This window comes from Sciurus carolinensis, chromosome 4 (genome assembly GCF_902686445.1).
Source record: "Sciurus carolinensis chromosome 4, mSciCar1.2, whole genome shotgun sequence".
NCBI lineage: Eukaryota > Metazoa > Chordata > Mammalia > Rodentia > Sciuridae > Sciurus > Sciurus carolinensis.
This window is the reverse complement of record NC_062216.1, coordinates 68628466-68649723: the sequence shown is the minus strand read 5'-3', so window position 1 is coordinate 68649723 and position 21258 is coordinate 68628466. Positions and strand designations below refer to the sequence as shown.

At 42.1% G+C, this 21258-nt stretch overlaps 2 protein-coding genes across 2 annotated transcripts in view; both read left to right on the top strand.

The window, feature by feature from the left end:
* Nucleotides 1-232: 232 nt before the first annotated feature.
* Nucleotides 233-11182, top strand: LOC124982738 (uncharacterized). Its single transcript, XM_047549686.1, has 9 exons — nt 233-339; nt 1137-1299; nt 2359-2451; nt 2856-3010; nt 3354-3494; nt 7982-8080; nt 8595-8673; nt 9545-9655; nt 11094-11182. Exons 2-9 carry the CDS (start codon nt 1179-1181, stop codon nt 11180-11182), a joined length of 888 nt encoding a protein of 295 aa, XP_047405642.1. The 5' UTR covers nt 233-339; nt 1137-1178.
* Nucleotides 11183-11804: 622 nt separating this feature from the next.
* LOC124983499 (maestro heat-like repeat-containing protein family member 2A) overlaps nt 11805-21258 on the top strand; it is an 80753-nt gene continuing 71299 nt past the window's right edge. Inside the window, exons 1-6 of the mRNA XM_047550825.1 lie at nt 11805-12157; nt 13399-13543; nt 14207-14250; nt 14982-15141; nt 15645-15697; nt 16275-16379. Coding sequence (XP_047406781.1) covers nt 12140-12157; nt 13399-13543; nt 14207-14250; nt 14982-15141; nt 15645-15697; nt 16275-16379 — 525 coding nt within the window. The 5' untranslated portion in view covers nt 11805-12139. The remainder of the gene's footprint in view (nt 12158-13398; nt 13544-14206; nt 14251-14981; nt 15142-15644; nt 15698-16274; nt 16380-21258) is intronic.

Below are 21258 nucleotides of genomic sequence, written 5' to 3'. Positions count from 1 at the left end.
TTCACTCACTAGGTTCACTCTTCCTGTTCCTTTCTCTACTAGGTATTGTTATTCTTTTACTATTTCTACCCTTCAACATTATTTCTTCTTGAGTCCCGTCTTTCCTACAGGTGTCAGCAGATAATGTCTTAGAAACCCTCAAGTTACTAGAAGCCAAAATCTTAAATAATAAGATGTCAACTGCATTGTGCCAGAAGGTGACAGATACCATCATCACCTACCTGAAGATGTTGGTGAGGAACCTATGCCTCTATGTCAGGGGAAAGGAAAGATCTGATCCCTGGAGTTCTCTTTTGGTGGCTTATGGCATTTGGAGGCTAAGTGAGACCTGGAATACAAGTAACTCAAGTTTCTAAAAAGTTTATTTGAGCCCATGTCTTGTATCCTAGCACATATCTAGAACTGTGATCTAGGCAGTTTGAACATATAGCAATGGAGTGAAGGGATAGACAGAAGTGAGATGGAAATGGGGAAGGATTTGGGCTATTGACCTTAAAGTATGATCTTGTCCTCAGATTGTGACCTAAACCTCCTTCTGGGATGCTTTACACAGTCATATTTGTTACTATAACTCAACTAATCATTTCAGGCTGTTTACTAACCTATTTATAGCTGCCCAACTGTCTGCTAGCCCTTTTTGACTAAACTTTCATGTTGTTTACCAATCTATCAATTCACATTCATACTTTTGTATTTACTTTTATGATTCTGGGTTAATCTGTTGTCTTATTTTCTTAGTTAACTATCTACCTATGAGGTGTCCTCCTTTCAGATAACCTGCCTTCCCCTGGCACACTTGTCTTCTGACCTAGACCTCAGATTTGTCAGGGATTTTCCAAAGTTGTTGGTTCTGTTCACTTTTATTGGTTCACTTACTGCCGCAGGGAAAGCTCTGTACTCTGGAAACCCCAGTCCCTACCCCACCATAGAGACAGAGACAGAGACAGAGACAGAGACAGAGACTGTGCAGACTTAAGAACATCACTAGAAGGATGCATATTGGCTGAGGTGGGAGGTTGTAGGTGAGCTTCTGCCCTCTTGATAGAATTGGTTATTGACAAAAGCTGATTCTCAGAAACCTGAGGAATGTGTCTTGGTTATTAGCCTTGGCACAGTTAGTTTTTCTTTCTTTCCAGAAGCCACATGGAGAACTGGAGGAGAGGTGTACTGCAGTCTTAATGGCTCTGGGGTCCCACCGCCCAGGAATGGTCATTGTGAAGCTGTGGGACAGATCCGATCTGCATAGCCTTCCCCCGAGGAGCCTCTTGGTGGCAGTGGGGAAACTTAACCTCTACCACGGTATGGATCCCTGTGATGGAGGAGTTAGTTTGATCAGAAGACAGGACATTGGGGTGTGGGGTACTATTGTTTGGACCTGAGACTGTCTTCATCCCCCTAGTTCTTCTCACTGAACAGCTCCACCTGGGTCAGGCTGAGGCTGTATGAAGGGGAGGACAGGGACAAACCAACGTCCCTGTAGGGTTATGGGAATATAGGAGAGAGTTTCTGGAGACCAGGAATGGCATAGAAGGAAAGATGTTAAGGCCTGGGAGCCTGTGGGGCTGGGGAAGAGGCTTAGGAACAAAGAAGGGAGTGAGTAGGAAGAGTAGAAAGTCCCCATTTGACAGTGGGAGTGGGGAGGTCATGAGGAATGCTTTGTATAGGAAAAACTGGTTTTGAATTTGATTAAAATCTCATAAGGTAATAGTGTCGTAGTAGGATGAGGGAAGAGAATCACCATAGAGTACAGTCTCCATCTCTGTGGCTCAGTATCCAGTGGTGACTCTTACACATTCCACTCCAACCTCAATAAAAAAATCACCAAGCAAGTGACACCTGCCCTTTATTTACCACTTGTATCTGAAGTCAAATACTGGGGGAAGTCAGCATTTCTTATGGGTACTGGCTTCAAAATGATAAGGCATGTGGGTTGAACTACCAGAAATCTCAGAAGACTTGGCAATGAAGACTGTAGATGTGTATTCTGATCTAATCCAGGCACATGCCTCATATTGACCTCAGACAACCCAACTCTTTGTTGTTCAGGTTTCCTTGAAAGGGTGTGTTAGCAGGCTGTGTGGCATTATCTTGGATATATGTGCTGTAATATCAGCCATTATTAAGCTTTACCTTTCCTGTGAGTTCTTTGAGGTAATCACATCAGAAACTGTAGTTCTGTCTCACAGTGGAAGAAACTTAAGTCCAGATAAATTGTATCTAGCTCTAGGTTTCCTGGACTCTTTGGATGTAGACCTAGGGGCAGAATCCAGACCTTATGGCCCCTAATTTATGTTTTCTACACCACAGTTGGAAGGCTCACCTCCCTAGGATAGGCTCATCTCTCCTTCTCCCTCCCAGGTACAGCCACCTACATTGGTGCTACATGGAATTATATCATACGCCTGCTGAGGATGGCTGAGGAGGAGGAGGACATGTTGGCCATGTGTCATGGTGAGGCTCAGATGGCCCTGGGGAAGGCTTTTGTTAGAGTCAGGATAGGAGGAAATAAGGGCAGGAAAAGGCGAGATAGTGTGGATCCAAGTAGTCTGGGGAAAGGACAGAAAATGGTGGGAATAGGACAGGATATGAGCAAATGCTTGCTATCCCCTGGTTGAGGACAAGAGCCAAACTTGATAGGAATGCTGTGGGTGAGTAAGAGCGTCACCAATTTCCTTGTTGCTTCTGTGTGAACCAGCTGTAGTTTGAAGGAAAGATAATTGGTGAGGCAGTGAATGGGTTGGTGTTTGCTACACAGGATCCCAGTGACCCTTTTAGGGTTGGGTATAGGACCACTGTATCCTTTTGTGGGAAAGTAAAGTTCAGTGGGCAGCTCAAGTTCTGTGCTCCTTTCATAGTGCTCAGCAGATTGGTTGTCAGTGCCCGGAAGCATCTGGAACTGGGCTCTAAGGACAATGAAGAGATGGACATATCCCCTGAGACAGCGTCCATCAAGGCCTACCACACCCTTCGGGTTCTGTTCAACCGTTGGCCCCTGAAGAACATGAAGAAGGTGGGAGTGGGGATAGTTGGATTTGTGTTGATGGGCTGAAGGATTGATGCTGAAGCCCAAGCAGTGACATTAAGGAGCAGTGTCTGTCCCCCAAGAGGAGGGTGATGGTTTTCCTATTTCCTCTTCCTATTGTCCAGAAAAGGGGACAGTCAAAAAGCACTCTACTGTCCATCCATTTTTTATTAATGTTGTAATTGTTACTTGCATTTACTGAATACCCTCAGTTTGCCAGGCACTTTGCTAGGCTCTGGGAAGACAAAGATGAATGAGGAAAAGCCACTGAGGACTTGTCCTATCTTCATCCTTGAACTGAGGCCAGCTTATTTTATTTCCTTGTTCACAGGTGGCAGAGCAGGTACTGGTGATAACAGGCCATCTCTTCTTCCTCATGTCACCAAACAAACTCAAGAACCAAGTGAACTGGTTAACTCAACGATTAATGACTTTGTTGTCAGGAAACTTGAAGCCTTTCTATATTTCCCAGGTAACTGCATTGTGGACGAGAAGGAACTGTATTGAGTAGTGATTTTTGGGCTTGGTAGAGCATGGCCCACAGGCTAAATCCAGGCTGAAGCCTGTTTTTGAAAATAAGGTTTTACTGGAACTTAGCTGTGCCCACTTATTATTTATTTATTTATTTTACATATTGCCCATTGCTGTCTCTCTGTTAAAACAGCAGAGTTTAGTGGTTGGTTACAGAGACCCTATGGCAGATGTAGTGTGAAATATTTCTTGGGTCTGGGGGCTTAGATCAATGATAGAGTGCTTGCCTACCATGCACGAGTCCCTGGGTTTCATCCCCAGGATCATAAAAGGAAAAAAATAAGACTATAAGAAAATATTTAAAAAAAATATACAGATATTGCTTATCTAACCCTTTCCAGAGAAAATTTGCTGCCCTCTACGTTAATGCCTTCCACATTTATTGAGATACTACTATATATACCAGGCTGTGCAAATGGAGGTGATAAATCACCTTCTGTAGGGAAAAGGAACTGTGAGAACTACAATTTAGGTGATGGATGCTACAATTAGAGGTTCTATATAAAGATAGGACTGTATTAAGACCTTTTGGAGCATGGAGAAGAAGGGAATAGTTTTGCATGCAGGAATTTAAGGAAGGCTTCTCAGAAGAGATGACATTTGAATTGCTCCTTGAAGAAGGTAGATGGATCAAATAAGGAGATTGAACCAGCAGTAAAATCTCCCATCAAAGAAAATCTCAGGACCTGATGGCTTCTCTGCTGAGTTCTACAAAACATTTAAAGAACTAATACCAAGCATTCTGTGATGTTCTCTTGCAAAAGAAAATCAAAGGAGGGGGAATACTTCCAAAATACGAGGTCACGATTACCTTGATACTAAAGCCAGGCAAGGATGTTACAAGAAAAGAAAGTTACAGGCCAAATCCCTGATAATCAGAGCTACAGAAACTCTACAAAATACTTGTAAATCACTTTCAACAACATGTTAAAAGGATCATTCATCATTCTCAGGGATGCAGGGATGGTTCTACATTTATAAATAGTATGCAGCACATGTTAACAAAATGAAGAACAAAAACCTCTATGATCACCTCAATAGATGCAGAAAAAGCATGTGACAAAATTGAATGTTCTTATGTGATTAAAAACCCTCAATAAATAAGGTATAGAAGGAATATACATAAAGACCATATATGACAAAGTTCACAGTTACTATCATTCCATGGTGAAAAGTTAAAAGTTTTTTTCTAAGGTGCAAACCCATGTTCATTGTAGCATTATTCATAATAGTCAAGATATGGGATCAACCTATGTGTCCATCAGCAGATGAGTAGGTATAGAAAATGTACATATACACAATGGAATATTTTCAACCTTGGAAAAAGGAAATCCTGCCATTTGTGACAAAATGGATAAACCAGGAAGACATTATGTAAAGTAAATCAGACATAGAAAGATAAATACCACATGATGTCACGTGGAATCTAAAGAAGTTGAACTCATACAGAGTAAAATAGTGGTTATCAGGGATAATCTGGGAGATACTGGTCAAAGGCCAGTATGTCATTTAGACAGGAGGAACAAGTTCAAAGAGATTATTGCATGACATGGTGATCATATATACATAGGTATGTTAATAGTAATGTATTCCTGAAGTAGCAGAGTGGATTTTAAGTGTTTTCTCCAGAAAAAAAATAAGCATATTATGCATATATTAATTAGCTCAATTTAACCATTCCATAGTGTAGACATTTCAAAACATCCATGTTACATACCATAACATATACAATTTTCATCAATTAAAAAAGAAAGCAGACATTCACCAGGCAGACAAGGTCAGGGAAGTGATTCAAGGCAGAGGAACCAGCATGAGCTTAGGATCCTTTTCTGGGCCAGTTGCTGTATGACATTTGGGGTAGATGAGAAGGTGCTTATTTTCATAAAGTGAGAGCTAATTCTTGTGCCTGGGAAATATTCCCTTGACTGGAGCATCATCATATTCCTCAGACTCCTGATGTCGTCAGTTCTAGAGAGCCCAAAAGAGCTGTTGCAGGAACTGGGATACAATATACCCAGAAGAACTGAAGAGCACTTTGGGGAAGCAATTCTCAACCTGTTTTGTGACTCAGACCTCTTTGAGATAATATGAAATACACATATGCCCAGAACTTTGCATATAGACTTTCTGAAGCTCATCCCTAGTATCTAGATTAAGAAGTCTTGTTTGGACTAGGCATGGTGGTTCATATCTATAGTCCCATTTTAGAAACTGAGGGAGAAGGATCATTTGAACCCAGGAGATTGAGATCAGCAACACCTTGTCTGAATGAATGGGGGAGTAGCTCAGTGGTGGAGTGTGTCATGCATGAAGCGCATACACATAAAAGGACTCTTGCTTTAAACTGTTGTAATTTATGTCTTAGTAGGAATCCATAGATGAGTGTGGTGGTGCACACCTGTAATCCCAATTAGTTGGGAGGCTAAGGCCGAAGAATCTTTTTTGAGCTCAGGAGTTGGTGGTTAGGGCATTGTGAAACCTCAGCTCAAAAAAAAAAATGAGAGTAGAATTCACAACAAAGAATAAAAAGTTCATTTCATAATGATAAATGAATCTATTCATTAAGAACACACAGCAACTTGGTGTGGCTGAGACAGGAGGATTGTGAGTTCAAAGACAGCCTCAGCAACTTAGTGAGACCCTATCTCAAAATACAAAAAAAGGGGCTGGGGATGTGGTTTGGTGGTTAAATGCTCCTGAGTTCAATCCCTATTAAAAAAAACACACACACACATAACAATTCTAAATGTTTGTTTACTTGATAATAAAACTTCAAGATAACATTAGGGGAACACTGATAGAACTGCTTGAAGTAGTAGACAAATGTATAATTGTAAATCAGAAATTTTAACACCTTTCTTTTTAATAACTGATAGAACAAAATACGAGGTCAACCAATAAGCATATAAAAGATTGGAACAACACTATCTTGCATTTGGACCTAATTGGCATATGCACTGAAAAGGAAGATATGCAACTGTATTTGCAGGCATCATGAACATGTATATAAAAATATGAAGTACATAGGAATAAATCTTTAAAAAGACTTATTCTTTTAAAGAATAAATATATACAAGACCTGTTCATTGTTAACTATAAACCACTGCTAAGTTTAATTAAAGATTTAAGTAAATGGAAACATATGGTATGTTTGTGAATCAAAAGAGTAAATATTGCTAATGTCAGTTATTTCCAGATTAATATTTGCATTCTACACAATCCTATCTAGCATACCAAGTGGCTTTTTAAAAGTGAGCTGATTATGAAATTCATATGGAAGTATACAAGACTCAGCATACTCAAAATAATTTCAAAAAAGAGGAATGACATAGAACTACAATAATGAAGATTGTGTGGAATTGGCATCAAGAGAGATGCATAGATCAATGGAACTGCACATGTATACTGTCATTTGATTTTTGATAAAGATGTAAAGGCAATAAAGTCTCTTCAACAAATGGCATGGGTACATTTGGGTATCTGTGTGCAAAAAGATGAGCTTCAATTCATAACTCATGCCACAAAGAGCAACTCAAAATGAATCAGTAAACCCTCAAACTCAATGTTCTACATGAAAACATGGGGAAAATCTGTCTGAACTTGGATTGGTCAAAGATAACAGTACTATAAACATAATTCATAAAAGGAGAAAAATGAATAAATTGGACTTTAAGCAATAACTTCTCTTTGAAGATACTATGAACAGAATGAAAAAATAAGCTTCTGACTAGGAGAAAATATCTGAAAATCACAAATACATCTACGATATATAAAGAACTAGCAAAACAGATAAAAGTTTTGAACTTATACTTCACAAAAGAAGATATGTGGATGGCAGATGAGTACAGAAAAATTATCCAACTTCATTTATGCACTAGGGAATTTAAAATCAGTGAGATGCCACTACACACTTATTAGAATAATTTGGTATAGCCATTTTGGGAGTTTATTTAAAAGTATGGAACAGATAAGTGACAATAGATCAGTAGTTACCTGAGGAAGGGCAATGTACTGGAAGGGAAGGGATGGAGGGCTTATAAAGAGGCTAGAGGAAACTTTTGGAGGAGGTGGGCAAAATTTTGAATATCAGAGAATAAAACAACCAATTATTGCTTTGGCTATGATTAATCTATCTCATTTCTTTGAAGTTGGCCAACACTCAGTATTGAATTGCCCTAAAAGTTTCCATGGAATAATGAAGTTATTTGAATTCAAGTGTAGCTTCCTCAGTAAGATAAAAAGACAGACTATGACAGTACTTAGCTGTGGAAGAACTAGACCCTGAACCTGCCCTGAAAAGGTCCAAAAGGGCCATGTGACAATACGATGATTTAGACCATCCTTGAAGAGAACAGTTGAGGAAAGAGTATTTGCCTTGGGTCTGTGGAGAAGCTGAGAGTCTTGTTCTGACTATCCCTGTGTATACAGTGTATTTGTCAACTCTTGGATGCTCTGGCTCTCAGTGGCTATGGAGGAGTCAACTTGCTGTCACAGCTGGAAAATGTTACAGGCATGCTGTTCAAGCTGGTAAGTGTGGTGGGGCTGAGAACTTCCTGGGCTTGCCTTGTCTCTCTTCTTTGGAGGTGATGACTTCTCTAGTGCAGGTCACCACCTCCACATGACCATTGTCTTTCATGTGGTGTCTGTACCTATCCATACCTTGAGCAGGCAAATGCCTGGATTTGGGCACAGAGTAGGATATTCTTTGTCAATAAATTGGACACATCTTATGTTTCTGGGAAAAGGGCAGAAGGCTCAAGCCACTCCATCATGCCTATGGGAAATGCCAGGCCTTCTGCCTTATGACCTAGGATAAGAAGACAACTGAACATTTGTAAAAGGGTGATACCTTCCAGAGAATTAATTTGTTGGCTGGTGTCTTTCCTCAGGAGCTAAGCATGCAGATTCCTGAGTTGTATCTTCTTGTTTTCCTTATTGCCAAACACCACACTTTCATGGCTTTACGCCTCAGTTTCCCCATCCATGCGTAGGGGTGCTGGTTTCAGTTCTTCCAAGTCTGATGGTCTTGGTTCCCCCATAGGTGAGTGAAAAAATCACCAACATAGATCCTCATTCTGTGCAGAACCACAACCTTTCCCTGAGGGCTTTCTCCCTGCTGAGTAAGTGAACATATTTCTCCGGCCCCTGGTGTGTGTGTCCTCACTTTTGTCTCTGGACTAGAGTCGGCGCCCAGGTTCCCATGGGGGGTGCTTCCATCCTTCTAGATAAGATACAAAGTTATTCATAGGAGATTTGAAACTTAATTAATCTGAAAGGGCGTGGACCTTGCTCCAACTCCACCCCTTCAATCCTGTTCCCTGGGGATAGGATTGAATTCTCTTTCTCCAATAGTGATCCCCAGCTCAGAAAGGGAATAATGTGATTATTATAGCACTGATGGGAATTATTGGTTTGCAGATCTGTGGGGGGCAGGTGGTTGGCAGGAGAGGGACAAGGCATAGCTCTGGAAAAATATCTGCATGGCAAATCCTGGACAAATGCTTGTTTTCTTATGTCTTCCTTTCTCCATGGTAATGGGCCCTAATTTATTCATTCCCTGTCATGGGGTTTGCTGTGAGTATGATTTATTCCTCCTTATAACTGACACTTAAATATACCCTTGATTATCTTTTTTTTTTTAATTGTAAACAAATGGGATACATGTTGTTTCTCTGTTTGTACATGGCGTAAAGGCATACCATTTGTGTAATCATAAATTTACATAGAGTAATGCTGTTTGATTCATTTAGTTATTTTTTTCCCTTCCCCCCCACCCCTCCCACCCCTCTTTTCCCTCTATACAGTCCTTCCTTCCTCCATTCTTGCCCCCCTCCCTAACCCTAACTCTAACCCTAACACTAACCCCTCCCACCCTCCATTATGTGTCATCATCCACTTATTAGCGATATCATTCGTCCTTTGTTTTTTTGAGATTGGCTTATCTCACTTAGCATGACCCTTGATTATCTTGTATTTACATTCTTCTAATAGCCAAGTTGTACAATGATCAGATGGTATTTTTAATACGAAAGACCATGGAATCCAAGGATCCAGCCAGGGTTGTGTCAGCCCTTCAGGTCTTCCGGGATGTATTCCATGTTGGTGAGTGGAAATGGGGCATGGTCCTGGGGCTTTAGGATTTGGTCTTTACTAGGAAGATCTTCTTTCTCAGGAGACTGTCTAGTTAGTGAATTAGCTAACTAATGGTTTTTAGCTAAGATGGTTTTAAATTCAAAGTAAACTTAGTGTGTTCAATCTTGGTTTTGCCTCTTACTAGCTGTGCAACCTTGGACAGATAACATTTCATTTCTACCTCTCTTTCCTCATTTTAAAAGTGGAGGTAAAAGTAATATCTGCCTTTGGTGTTTTTTAGTGAGGATTGAAGAAAAACAGGTGAGATGCTTAGAACAGTGCCTATCATGCCATTGGTTTGAGTGGTGTATATATGATTTTCCAAGAGAGTTTCCCCTCCTAGTGTTTTGTGAATCTTTCACTGTGTGCTTAGCACAGTGATAGACACTGAGAATACGCATATAAAACATGTTCTCTGTTCCCAAGAAACTCACTATTGGACAGGTGTTATGGTTTATATATGGGGTGTAAAACAATGTAAGAAAGTTCAGAGGTGAAATGATTGGGTTATGAGACCCTTAATCTTATTAGTGCATTAATTCACTGATGGATTAACTGGTTGATAACCATAGGCAGATAAGGTGTAGCTGGAAGAAGTAGGTCACTGGGGGTATGCTTTTGGCATACATATTTTGTCCCTGGCGAGCAGAGCTCTCTTTCTCTCTCTGCTTCTTTGTTGTTATGTCCTGAGCTGCTTTCCTCTGCCACACACTTCTGCCATGATATTCTACCTCACCTGGGGCCCAGAGCTATGGAGCTGGCTATCTAAGGACTGAGACTTCCAACATTGTGAGCCCCAAATAAACTTTTTATCCTCTAAAAATGTCTTGTCAGGTCTTTTGGTCACAGTGACAAAAAACCTGACTAAAACAGCAGGGAAGATGAGACTTTCATACCATAAAATAATGCATGACAGTATCTACTACATTTCTGACAGGGAGTTTACAGTGTATGACAGGGCTACAGAGAAAGGATCTGTCAGGGTAGCTGGGATGTATGAGATTGGACTGAAAACAGGGAAGGACATTGCAGCAGTGTATCAGGAGAGGGAATTCAGGTTGAAGAACAAAAGTCAAAGTTCTAAAAGTTGAGGTGGAAGAGATGGGGGAGAACAGTTTGAGTGGAGAGGTGAATTTGTGTGTTCAGCAACGGAAGATTAGAAGTAATGGGGCTTAGCTGACAGCTGGATGAAAGTACTGTTTCAGATAACTTTCAAGTCCAAGCTAATCATTTTCAGGGTGCCTGGGAGTCAAGGGATGACTGAGATGCCTTTGGAGACTCCACCTAGCCTTTGGAGGCCAGTACTGTGCCTGGAATTCTTGCCATCTGTCTGTCTTCTCATGTCTCTTCAGAAACAGAGAAGGAGGAAGGAAGCTGACCTCCTGCTGCATGTGTGTGTTTTCTCTAGTGCCCCAGACAAAGAAACTACAGAATGAGGTGATAAATTCTGTCATCATCGTGATACAGGAGGATTTCAAGACAGTGAGCAGAGGATGAATGTTTGTGCTGGGAGGGCCATTGCTTTCATGAGTTCTTAAGGTGGTATAAAATGGAGAGGGGGAGGGCCATGGGAAATGAGGAAGGTTGGGTCCTACAGCCAGTCCAGTTCTGGTCTCAGACCTCAGTTCTTGGGTTACATTAGAGTTTTTCAGAGCCTGAGAAGAAGTTGAGAAATGGACAGTGATTACAGCCTGTCTTTTTTTGAGCCTTTTCTGCAGGAAGCAGTGTGGTGTCTCCAGTGGGGACACAGCTCTAAGTGACATTAATTTAAGCCCCTGAGGACACATAATTGCTGTTTTGTTTTGTTTTGAGAGAAAATCTCCAATATCATATCTGGGGTAGGATCCTCCAAGCTGTATTTTTAACAAGCCCACTGCCACAGGGTTGGAAGCAGCGGAGACTCCCAGCTCTGGATTGAGCAGGACAGAGCATTGAGGTGGCTGAAACAGGGACAATGGTTTTGAGTGCCAAGTGGAGAATAATGAAACCATCCTAAAAAAGAGAGACATAAATTCCCAGAAGGTTAATGAAGAGGATGGGGTCTTGAGGGTTGGGCTTGGAGTTACAGATTCATTCCTGGCTTTACCTTAGAAGGCCAGAACATAGGAACCTTTCTGGACTCAGATTCTTCCCCTCCTTAACTCTCTTGCCATTTTCAGTATCTCTGGGGACAAAAAGTACCTAGCATTCTATAAGATGGTGACAGAATTGAAGTGGGTTGAAACTTGAGGGCAGAGTACTAAAGTGGTCAGTTTCATTGGTAGGTGGTCTGTCATGGCCGTTGAGTCAACAGAAGAGTCACGCTGGGCTTGGAGTGGGGAGATTTGTAGTAGGGAGATCTGGAGTGGGGAGATCTGCATTCCTTGATGACCTCCCTAATCTTCCTAGTCCTCACTGGAACATGAAGGATTCTGCTGGTCATCCCTGAGATATCCTTCCCAACCTTACCATGTGATGGTCTGTACCCCACAGGTGCGTATACCCCTCCTGAACTTCATTGAGACCCTAAGCCAGTATGACTACTTAACTCTGTCCCAAGGGAACATCATCGTTGACTACCTCATCAAGCTCAGCCAGTCCAGTTCCTCAGTGAGTAGAGGGCAGGGGTGAGGGAAGAGACAGATGGGGAGCAAGCCTCAAGAGGCAGAAGGAGAAAGGGCAGAGTTAAAACAACAGGGCAAGAAGAGGGAGGGGTAGCTGGCATGATGTGGAGGGGCTTTGGCACCTAGGACCCTGAGCAGTGAGTAGGCAAGGAAAGGCTAGGAAAGGCCTCGCATTGATTTCAGATTTTAAAATTTCCTTTTCTTACTCCAGAATGAAGAGGACATTCGAATAATGTGCTTCAAAATCCTACAGATGGTACAGCTAGACAGGATCAAAGGGGCTTTTTTCCTCTTCTGCTGGCTCTCAGATCGCTGGTCTGCCCTATCTTCCACTCACTCTCCATCTTATTCCTGGTTCTGTCTCTCCTATCCCTTGCCACCTCCTTCCGTTTTCACTCAGGTGCTGGGAAGCCCCTCTGAGCAGTAGCTTGGCAGAATACAGGATGAGGACATTGGGCAGCAAGACTGGAGGCCTGAGCCTGAGTTCCATTGATGGTTTCCAGTTGTAAACTCTTGAGTTAATTGTCCTCTGGACCACTTTCTCCTTCTGTAATAAAAGGGATGATCATGAGCCCAGCGTGCTCACAGAACCTCCAATAATTCATGGCTGCTCTTAGGAGCTGACTCATGGATCAGAGCTGAGAAGGGGGGCCAGGAGGAAAAACAGCTGTGATTTATGCTCCTCCCTGGATTTGCAGTCATTCTTTTTCTTGAAAAGTTCTGTCTTCTGTCCATTAGCATTTTTTTTCTGCTTTTGGAATGTTTCCTCATGAAGGCAATTAGAAGTCTCACAGTTCCAGATTTCACAAAGCCCCTCTATATAATCATTTCCTTCCTTGTATTATTTTAACAAGGACCTCAGTTACATTTCACTAATATGGGCTGAAAGGGGGAAGAAGAGAGGGTAAAAAGGAGAGAGGGAGTTAGGGAGGGAAGGGAGAGGGAGGGAGGGAGAGAGAGAATATGAATGAAGGGGAGGGATGCTAGATATGAAGGTCTCAAATGCCCCTCTAGGAAACCAGGAAAGGAATACAAGATCATGGGTTGGAGAATGTATGATTGGGGCTGCCTTGCTTTTGGCATTGAAGCCCTTGGTACATCCCTTGCCAGGTGTCCTTGCCCATACTGATCACCTTGGTGTGTCATCCCAACAACATCTTGGCCTTTGTGACTCTGAGTAAGGCAGCCACAGAGGTAGCTCTGAAGGCACGGACCCTGGGCCGAGTCCCCTACCTCAGCAGCTTCCACCTCAAGCGTGAGTACAGGGGAGGGGCAGCCTCTGGACAGGTGGCAGCTGTGAGCATCCAGGCTGTGACAGACCTGGTATGGGAATGCGAGGCAGTTGAGACCCTGTGGGGATGGCAGGTCAAGGAGGGAGGAGTGCATATCTATGATGTGGGTGAGGCTGCCACTGGGGACTTAGCCCAGGCATAAGTGAGAAGGCAGATGGTCAGGCAGCAGCCTAAGGTTACTTGGCCCCTTATGATATACAAGGGGCCTCCTGTGAAAGAGAAGCAGCCCTGGACACAGTTTCTTCCTGCCTGTAGTCTTTATTTTAAAACTCTGGAGTCAAGACATGAAAACATTGTTGGTTAATTATAAAGTTGTTGGTCTGCAGGCATTCCTGAGCCTTTGTTTTTCCTTGGCCCCAGCTTGGAGCCTTGCTCCATACTTACCCCATCCCTGACCTGTAGTCTTGGTGGCATTAGGGATGGGGTAAGGGTGTCATTTAGCACTTTATTTATTTATTTTTAAACTGAAAATACATTGTTTGTTTTTTTCTTTTTCTGAGTCAAGATGTCACAAGACCCCTGGTACTGGTGTTGATGCTCCCTCTCCATTTTGCTTTTTCTCCTCCTGTGTGGTTCTGATGGTGGCTGCAGTGCACTGACTCTGTACCCTTCCTTTATCCTCTCAGCTGACCAGGTCATCTCCCCTCAGAAACTACTGACCCATCTTATTGTAAGTGATGCTAGGATGAATATTCTTGTCTCCATCTGTCCATTCACGCACCATCACTCATCTGTCTGTCCATTTAATAATCCTTAAATAGTTTGAGAACTATTGTTATTCTAAGTCTTATGCTGAACATGGAATAAGGAGGTAAGACTAAGGATCATGACAGTCCTAGGGAGATGCAGTCTGGGCTAAAGAGCTTGGAGGAGGGAACTGTAGCATAAGTGGTAGGACATGGAGCCTGGGAACTGAGTGTAAGATAGAAAATGCTTGACCTGCCTCCTATGTGGTCTGATGGTGAACTTCTTTCTGTTGACCTTGGACAAGTCCCCATGCCTTTCTGGATGTCATTCTTCTCAACAAGTGTGTTTTGTTTCTCTGTCTGCTCACCACTATGACAGACATTACGAACACTTGGAGGGATGGAGAGACCTGAGATGTCCACAGTTGTAATGAGGGAAACAAATAATCTAGTCACTACAGATCAGTGTGATGAGTGTACTAACACAAGGTACAGTGAGGTCTTAGCGGAGTAATGGGCCAACTTGGTCCCCAGGAGTCATGAAAGGTGTGGCAGAAGAGGTGATGTTTGAGAGCATTTTGGAGAACATGTTTAACAAGTGGAAATGAATGGGGAATGTCTAAGCTTCAGGTCTGCCTTTCTGTGATTTTATTCTAATTTTCTTCATTCTTAAATTCTTTTTCTCTGCCTCCTGTTTGCTTTTCTTGTTTCTCAGATGCTTTCCCTGAAGCCTTACAGAGAAAAGGAGTTTGGTGTGAGCTCCTTAAGGCTCTTATTTGCCCTGCATCCTATCACTTCCCTGCATCCTGTTATCAACTCAAGCGTGGGTCAGGTTTGGAAGAAGGAGATCCCCCAGATGTTGCGGATCCTGGATGGTGAGGAGTGGGCCGGAAGGGTGGAGGGATGGAGCTGGGGCAGTGGGGCAGACTCCAGAAGGGTTTGAGTCACAGGGTATAGAAAGGATCTGGTTAGGGGTGAGGAGATGTGGGAATATCTGCTTTCCCTTCTGGAATGCTCTTTGGAGGGGTCTGCTTATTTGGTTAATGTTCTATATGAAGCAAATTCTCAGTCCAGAACTCTGAGTCTGTATAATCCCAGAGTGACTGCTACCTATTCGTGTGAGTTGAGGATTAGGGGAGAATGTGAAAGGTTTTCAGACAGACCCAGGTTTGCATCCTTGCTCTGACACTGAACAGCTATGGATATCTGACCTTTGGAATGTCACTCATCTATTGGGGCCTCATGAAGTAGGTTAGCAGTTGTCTTGCAGGGTTGTAGTGAGAGTGAGATGAGAGGGTAGAATGTTCTGGTGTTGGTTCTTTTTTCCCTGGATGGGGCCTTCTGATCTGGAGCATCTTCATACTGTTATCTTTTCCAGATCACACTGAGAAGACCCTGAATCAGAAGGAGTGGGAGGAGAGACTCCTCCAGGTGAGGCCATCCCTGAAGATACCTCTCTCCACCCAGTGAGGTTCCCTCTTCAGCATGATAGGGGAAGAGAGGCCCTGGGAACCCCATGGTGAAGGCCATGATCAAGGGACCTTCTTGACCAAGGGAACCTTTGTCTGGGGACTTGTAACTCTTGGTCCCTGTATGGGGGTCTCTGATGATACTCTAAAGATTTGACCTTTCACACCCATAAGGCCCAAACTGCAGTGGAGAGCAAGGAAAGATCCCTGGTTGTTATGTTCTTGGGCAAGCCATTTAGCCTCTCCAGACCACTGCCTCTTCATCTGCAAACTGAATGATCATTGTTATCTCACACAGTTCAATAGGATGATAAAGGAGAGGACTTTGTGAGCTGGAAGGATCCCCTTCATACACGAGTTGGCATGACCATTATTCTAGTGTTGTTCTTGAGTCTCTGACCAAGCTGGACTCCATTTTTGGTCTTTCTGTCTTTTCAGACAGTGTCCTTGCCTCTTGGTTCTTTCTTACTCCACTTCTATGAGGCAGAGAAACCCATCCACCTTTCCTTTTGGCTTTCTCCTCCCTTCCTTCTTCTCAGTTTTCAGGTCAGTCACTAATGGCCATCAATGATGATGATTGGCTGAAGCAACTCACCAAAGCCATCCTGGAGAAGATAAATTACTTTAGTGACGATGAGGAGAAGGTATGGATGTGCATATGGCTGGGGTGGGAGTTGTAAGGGAACCAGGGCAAGAGTAAAGTGGTGTCCCTAGGCCCTGAGGAATCGAGGAATGGGGAAGATCACTCTGGAATGGCAAAAGCATGAGAGTATCTCATGTTTGCATAGTGTTTTAGGCTTTATCTATTTTCTGTTGTCTTAATGGAACCTCCCAGTAATTCTGTACAGAATATAGCTGGTACTTGGGTACAATGGAAAGATTATTGACCATAGAGTCAAACTTAAGCAAGTTAATTTAAACTGTTTGAAGATGTAGCATGGTTTGAGGACTGTGCTTGATATTAGGATCCAGAGCTGACTGAGATAGTGGGACACCTTTCTTCATGGTGTTTGTATCCGTGATGACAAAGGCCTGGGTCCTCATTCTGGCTGTTCCAAGTGTTCCGGGCATCAGATGCCTTAGTCTGTGTTCAATCTAACTTGCCTACTTGGGAAATGGCAAAAATAACCTCTAGATCCTAGGAGGGTTGATGAGGAGCAAACACAGGGATCCTGTGAAGATGCTTTGTCAACTCAAAAGGTTAAACAACCCAGAATCCAGGGGTTTTACAGTCTTCAGCAGATTATTATACAATTGGCATTTGAATCCAGGTTCTTTGATTTTTGATCTTGTTTTCCTGTCCCTGAGCAATACTTTATTTTAGCTTAGGAATCTCCAGGCAAGAGGCCTCACTTCTAAGACCCTAAGTACTGGCAAATATTTACAAAGCACCTACAAGATGCTCTGTTTTGTGGTGGGTGGCTTAGGGATGCAACATGACACGAGCAGGAATTGTTATCTTATAAATTCAGTTACTAGAAATATGTACTAGGTGCCCACAATGCAGCAAGTACTGTTAGTCCCAGGTTCATCATGTAAAAGACAGGCCCTGTATTCAGGGAAACCATGTCTACCTGAGGGAGTAGTCTAGGAGATAGCACTGCAGAGGGGAACTACTTATGTGACCTGTGAAGGGGGACAAAGCAGCTTTCATGGAGGTGATTCACCATCTTGATTTTCTTGTGGTTGTCCCAGTTATATTTTTAATTGGTGTATTACAATTATACATAACAGAGGATTTTGTTATTACATGTTTGCACATATACACCATAAAAATATAATTCGTTCACTTTCATTAGAAGTTGTCCCAGGTTTAACACTAAAAGTTCAGAAAAGGCCTTGGTCCTGGGTACACTGGGAAGATGGCCCACCTTGCAGAGGAAGATTAGTAGTAATTGCCAAGTAAAATCAGTGCCTTAGGTCAGGTGGTATAAGCAGAGTCTGAGGTGTGGAGAGTCTTGCTTAAGTGATCTATCATGTAGGTGGTGATTGTAGTGCGAGTGATTTATCAAGGGAGTTCTCTCTCTCTCTCTCTCTCTTTATATAAACAAACTTTATTTACAGAAGCCAGGGGCCAGACTTGGCTCACTGTCCGTTCTACATATATGGAGAAGCATAGTGAGATATAACATATGCCAGGCACTATGCCAACAACTTGATATGCAGTATTTTCATTTAGTCACCAAAAAAAAAATCACTGTGAAGTATGATAGAGAGCCCACTTTATAGGTGAAGAAACTTATATTCAGAGAGATTAAGTAACTTAGTTAAGGTTGTACAGAATTCAACCTCAGGTATGTGGAATTGATAGGGAACAGACAGGTGTGAATGGTGGGAGCATGAGGTTAAGGGAATAATTCTATAAAATGGGCCCACTGTGCTGACCCTCACATGCTTTCTTTTCTAAGAAACAATTTACCCGCAGCCCTGCCTGGCTTAAGCAGACAGGATATATCACATTCCTCAGCAATCTTGTCTGTTATCTGCAGGAAAAATGCAGACCCAAAAAATATCTGTAAAAGGAACTCAAGTTATGCTGTAGGAGGAAGACTTTTGTGACCCTTTTCATAGACCAGATCCCAAAAAACCTCCTAACAATACAATCTGTAAGAATTTATGGTTAAGAGTCCAGTTAGAGCTGGGATTGCGGCTCAGTGCACTTCCTGGTATGTGTGAGGCACTGTGTTTGATTCTCAGCACCACATATAAATAAATGAATAAAATAAAGGTCCAAAAAAAAAAAAAAAAAGAATCCAATTAGAACCTGTCAGCATGAGCCAAAGTGACCTAGAGTTGTCATGGCAGTGGATACTTGAAAGTCTGATGTCATCCTGCTGTCAATCAAAAGTCAAGAGACATCCTTCCCTGCAACTGGGGTTGGGATTAATTATATCTAAACCACATGCCTGATTACCAGGGAAAGGTTACTAATTTCCCCATGATAAATCAGGACTGTGTTGGAAACTTCTCTGGACTCTCCAATAAAACTGGAGTGCAGGAGAGGCATGCTGTCCCTCTCCTCTCTGAGAGGACCTACTCTTTCCCTTGAGAGTGTCCCCTTGTCCCTTTCCCATTCCTTCTAATAAATTCATGCCTGTTCCTCTTTGCAACCTGTCTGAAATCTTTGTGACTTGAGTGCAAGAATTGGAGTTTGATCCCTGCATAGTGGCCCACACCTAGAATTCCAATGACTCAGGAAGTCAGGGTAGGAGGATCCCGAATTCAAAGCTAGCCTCGGCAACTTAGTGAGGCACTTAGCAATTCAGCAAGACCCCATCTCCAGGGGCTGGGGTTGTGGCTCAGAGAGAGAGCACTTGCCTGGAACATGTGAGGCACTGGGGTCAAACCTGAGCACTACATACAAATAAAGTATACATTTGTTGATTGGATTATTTGTATTCTTGGTGTAGAGTTTTTTGAGTTCTTTATATATTCTGGAAATTAGTACTCTATCTGAAGTATGAGTGGCAAAGATTTTCTCCCACTCTGTTGACTCTCTCTTCACATTACTGATAGTTTCCTTTGCTGAGAGAAAGCTTTTTAGTTTGAATCTATCCCAGTTGTTGATTCTTGCTTTTATTTCTTGTGCTATGGGAGTCCTGTTAAGGAAGTCTGATCCTAAGCTGACATGTTGAAGATTTGGATCTACTTTTTCTTCTATAAGATGCAGGGTCTCTGGTCAGATTTCAAGGTCCTTGATCCATTTTGAGTTGAGTTTTGTGTAGGGTGAGAGATAGGGGTTTAATTTCATTCTGTTGCATATGGATTTCCAGTTTTCCCAGCACCATTTGTTGAAGAGACTATCTTTTCTCCATTGCATATTTTTGGCACCTTTGTCTAGTATGAGAAAATTGTATTTATTTGGGTTTGTGTCCATGTCCTCTATTCTGTATCATTGATCTACCTGTCTATTTTGGTACCAATACTATGCCGTTTTTGTTACTATTGCTTTGTAGTAGAGTTGAAGATCTGGTATTGCAATACTCCCTGCTTCGCTCTTTCTGCTAAGGATTGCTTTAGCTATTCTGGGTTTCTTACTAAGGAAATGAACAGACACTTCACAGAAGATCTACAAGCAATCAACAGATATATGAAAAAATGTTCAACAGCTCTAGTAATAAGAGAAATGCAAATCAAAACTACCCTAAGATTCCATCTCACCCCAATTAGAATCGTCATCATCAAGAACACAAGCAACAATAGGTGTTGGAGAGGATGTGGGGAAAAAGGTACACTCATTCATTGCTGGTGGGGTTACAAATGAGTGCAGCCACTCTGGAAAGCAGTGTGGAGATTCCTTAGAAAACTTGGAATGGAACCACCATTTGACCCAGTTATCCCACTCCTTGGCCTATACCCAAAGGACTTAAAATCAGCATACTACAGAGATACAGCCACATCAATGTTCATTGCCGCTCAATTCACAATAGCCAGATTGTGGAACCAACCTAGATGTCCTTCAATTGATGAATGGATAAAGAAACTGTGGTATATATATACAATGGACTATTACTCAGTCATAAAGAATAATAAAATTATGGCATTTGCAGGCAAATGGATAAAATTGGAGAATATCATGCTAAGTGAGATAAGCCAATCTCAAAAAACCAAAGAATGAATGATCTCACTGATAAGTGGATGATGACACATAACGGGGGGTGGGAGGGATTAGTATTAGGGTCAGGGTTAGGGTTAGGGAGGGGGGCAAGAATGGAGGAAGAAAGGACTATATATAGAGAAAAGAGGGGTGGGAGGGTTGGGGGGAAGGGAAAAATTAACAGAATGAATCACACAACAGTACCCTATGTAAATTTATGATTACACAAATGGTATGCCTTTATTCCATGTACAAACAGAAACAACATGTTTCCCATTTGTTTACAATTAAAAAAAAAAGAAAGAAAGCCAATTCCCAGCTCAGTTCTCAGCTTATACATTGCCTCCCTATGACCATTCCCTCAAATTGTTAAGTACCCATTTTATATTTTTGTTTAAAATTTTTTCATTCTCTAGAATAAATGAAGACCACATTAAAAATATATATAATTTGATTTTTTTTTTTAAAAAGACCCTGTGTCTAAATAAAATATAAAAAATGGCTGGGGATGTGGCTCAGTCATTAAGCATCCTGGATTCAATTCCCAGTACTAAAAAAAAAAAAAAAAAGTCAGGTCTTCATGCTTTCTGTTTCCCAGTAGGCCCTAGCCCTGTGACCAAATTCCAAAGCCTGTGCTTTGTGACTCTGTGGCAGAGCACTTGCCTAGTATAGAAGAGGCCCTGAGTTCAATCCAGCAAAACACACATACACACCAAACCTGTGTGTTTTCTACAAAAATGTGCAGAATACTGAAACTAGATGGGCCTCAAGATCTCACCAAATCCAACATCCTCATTTTGTAGAGAAGAAATGGAATAATGGGGCAAGAGCACACTAAATCAAACTTGTCTGTCTTTCCTAATGCCGTCACTTGGGGCATAGCATCTCCCTTCCTGGATAAGTGATCTTCAGAGGGATTTCCACTC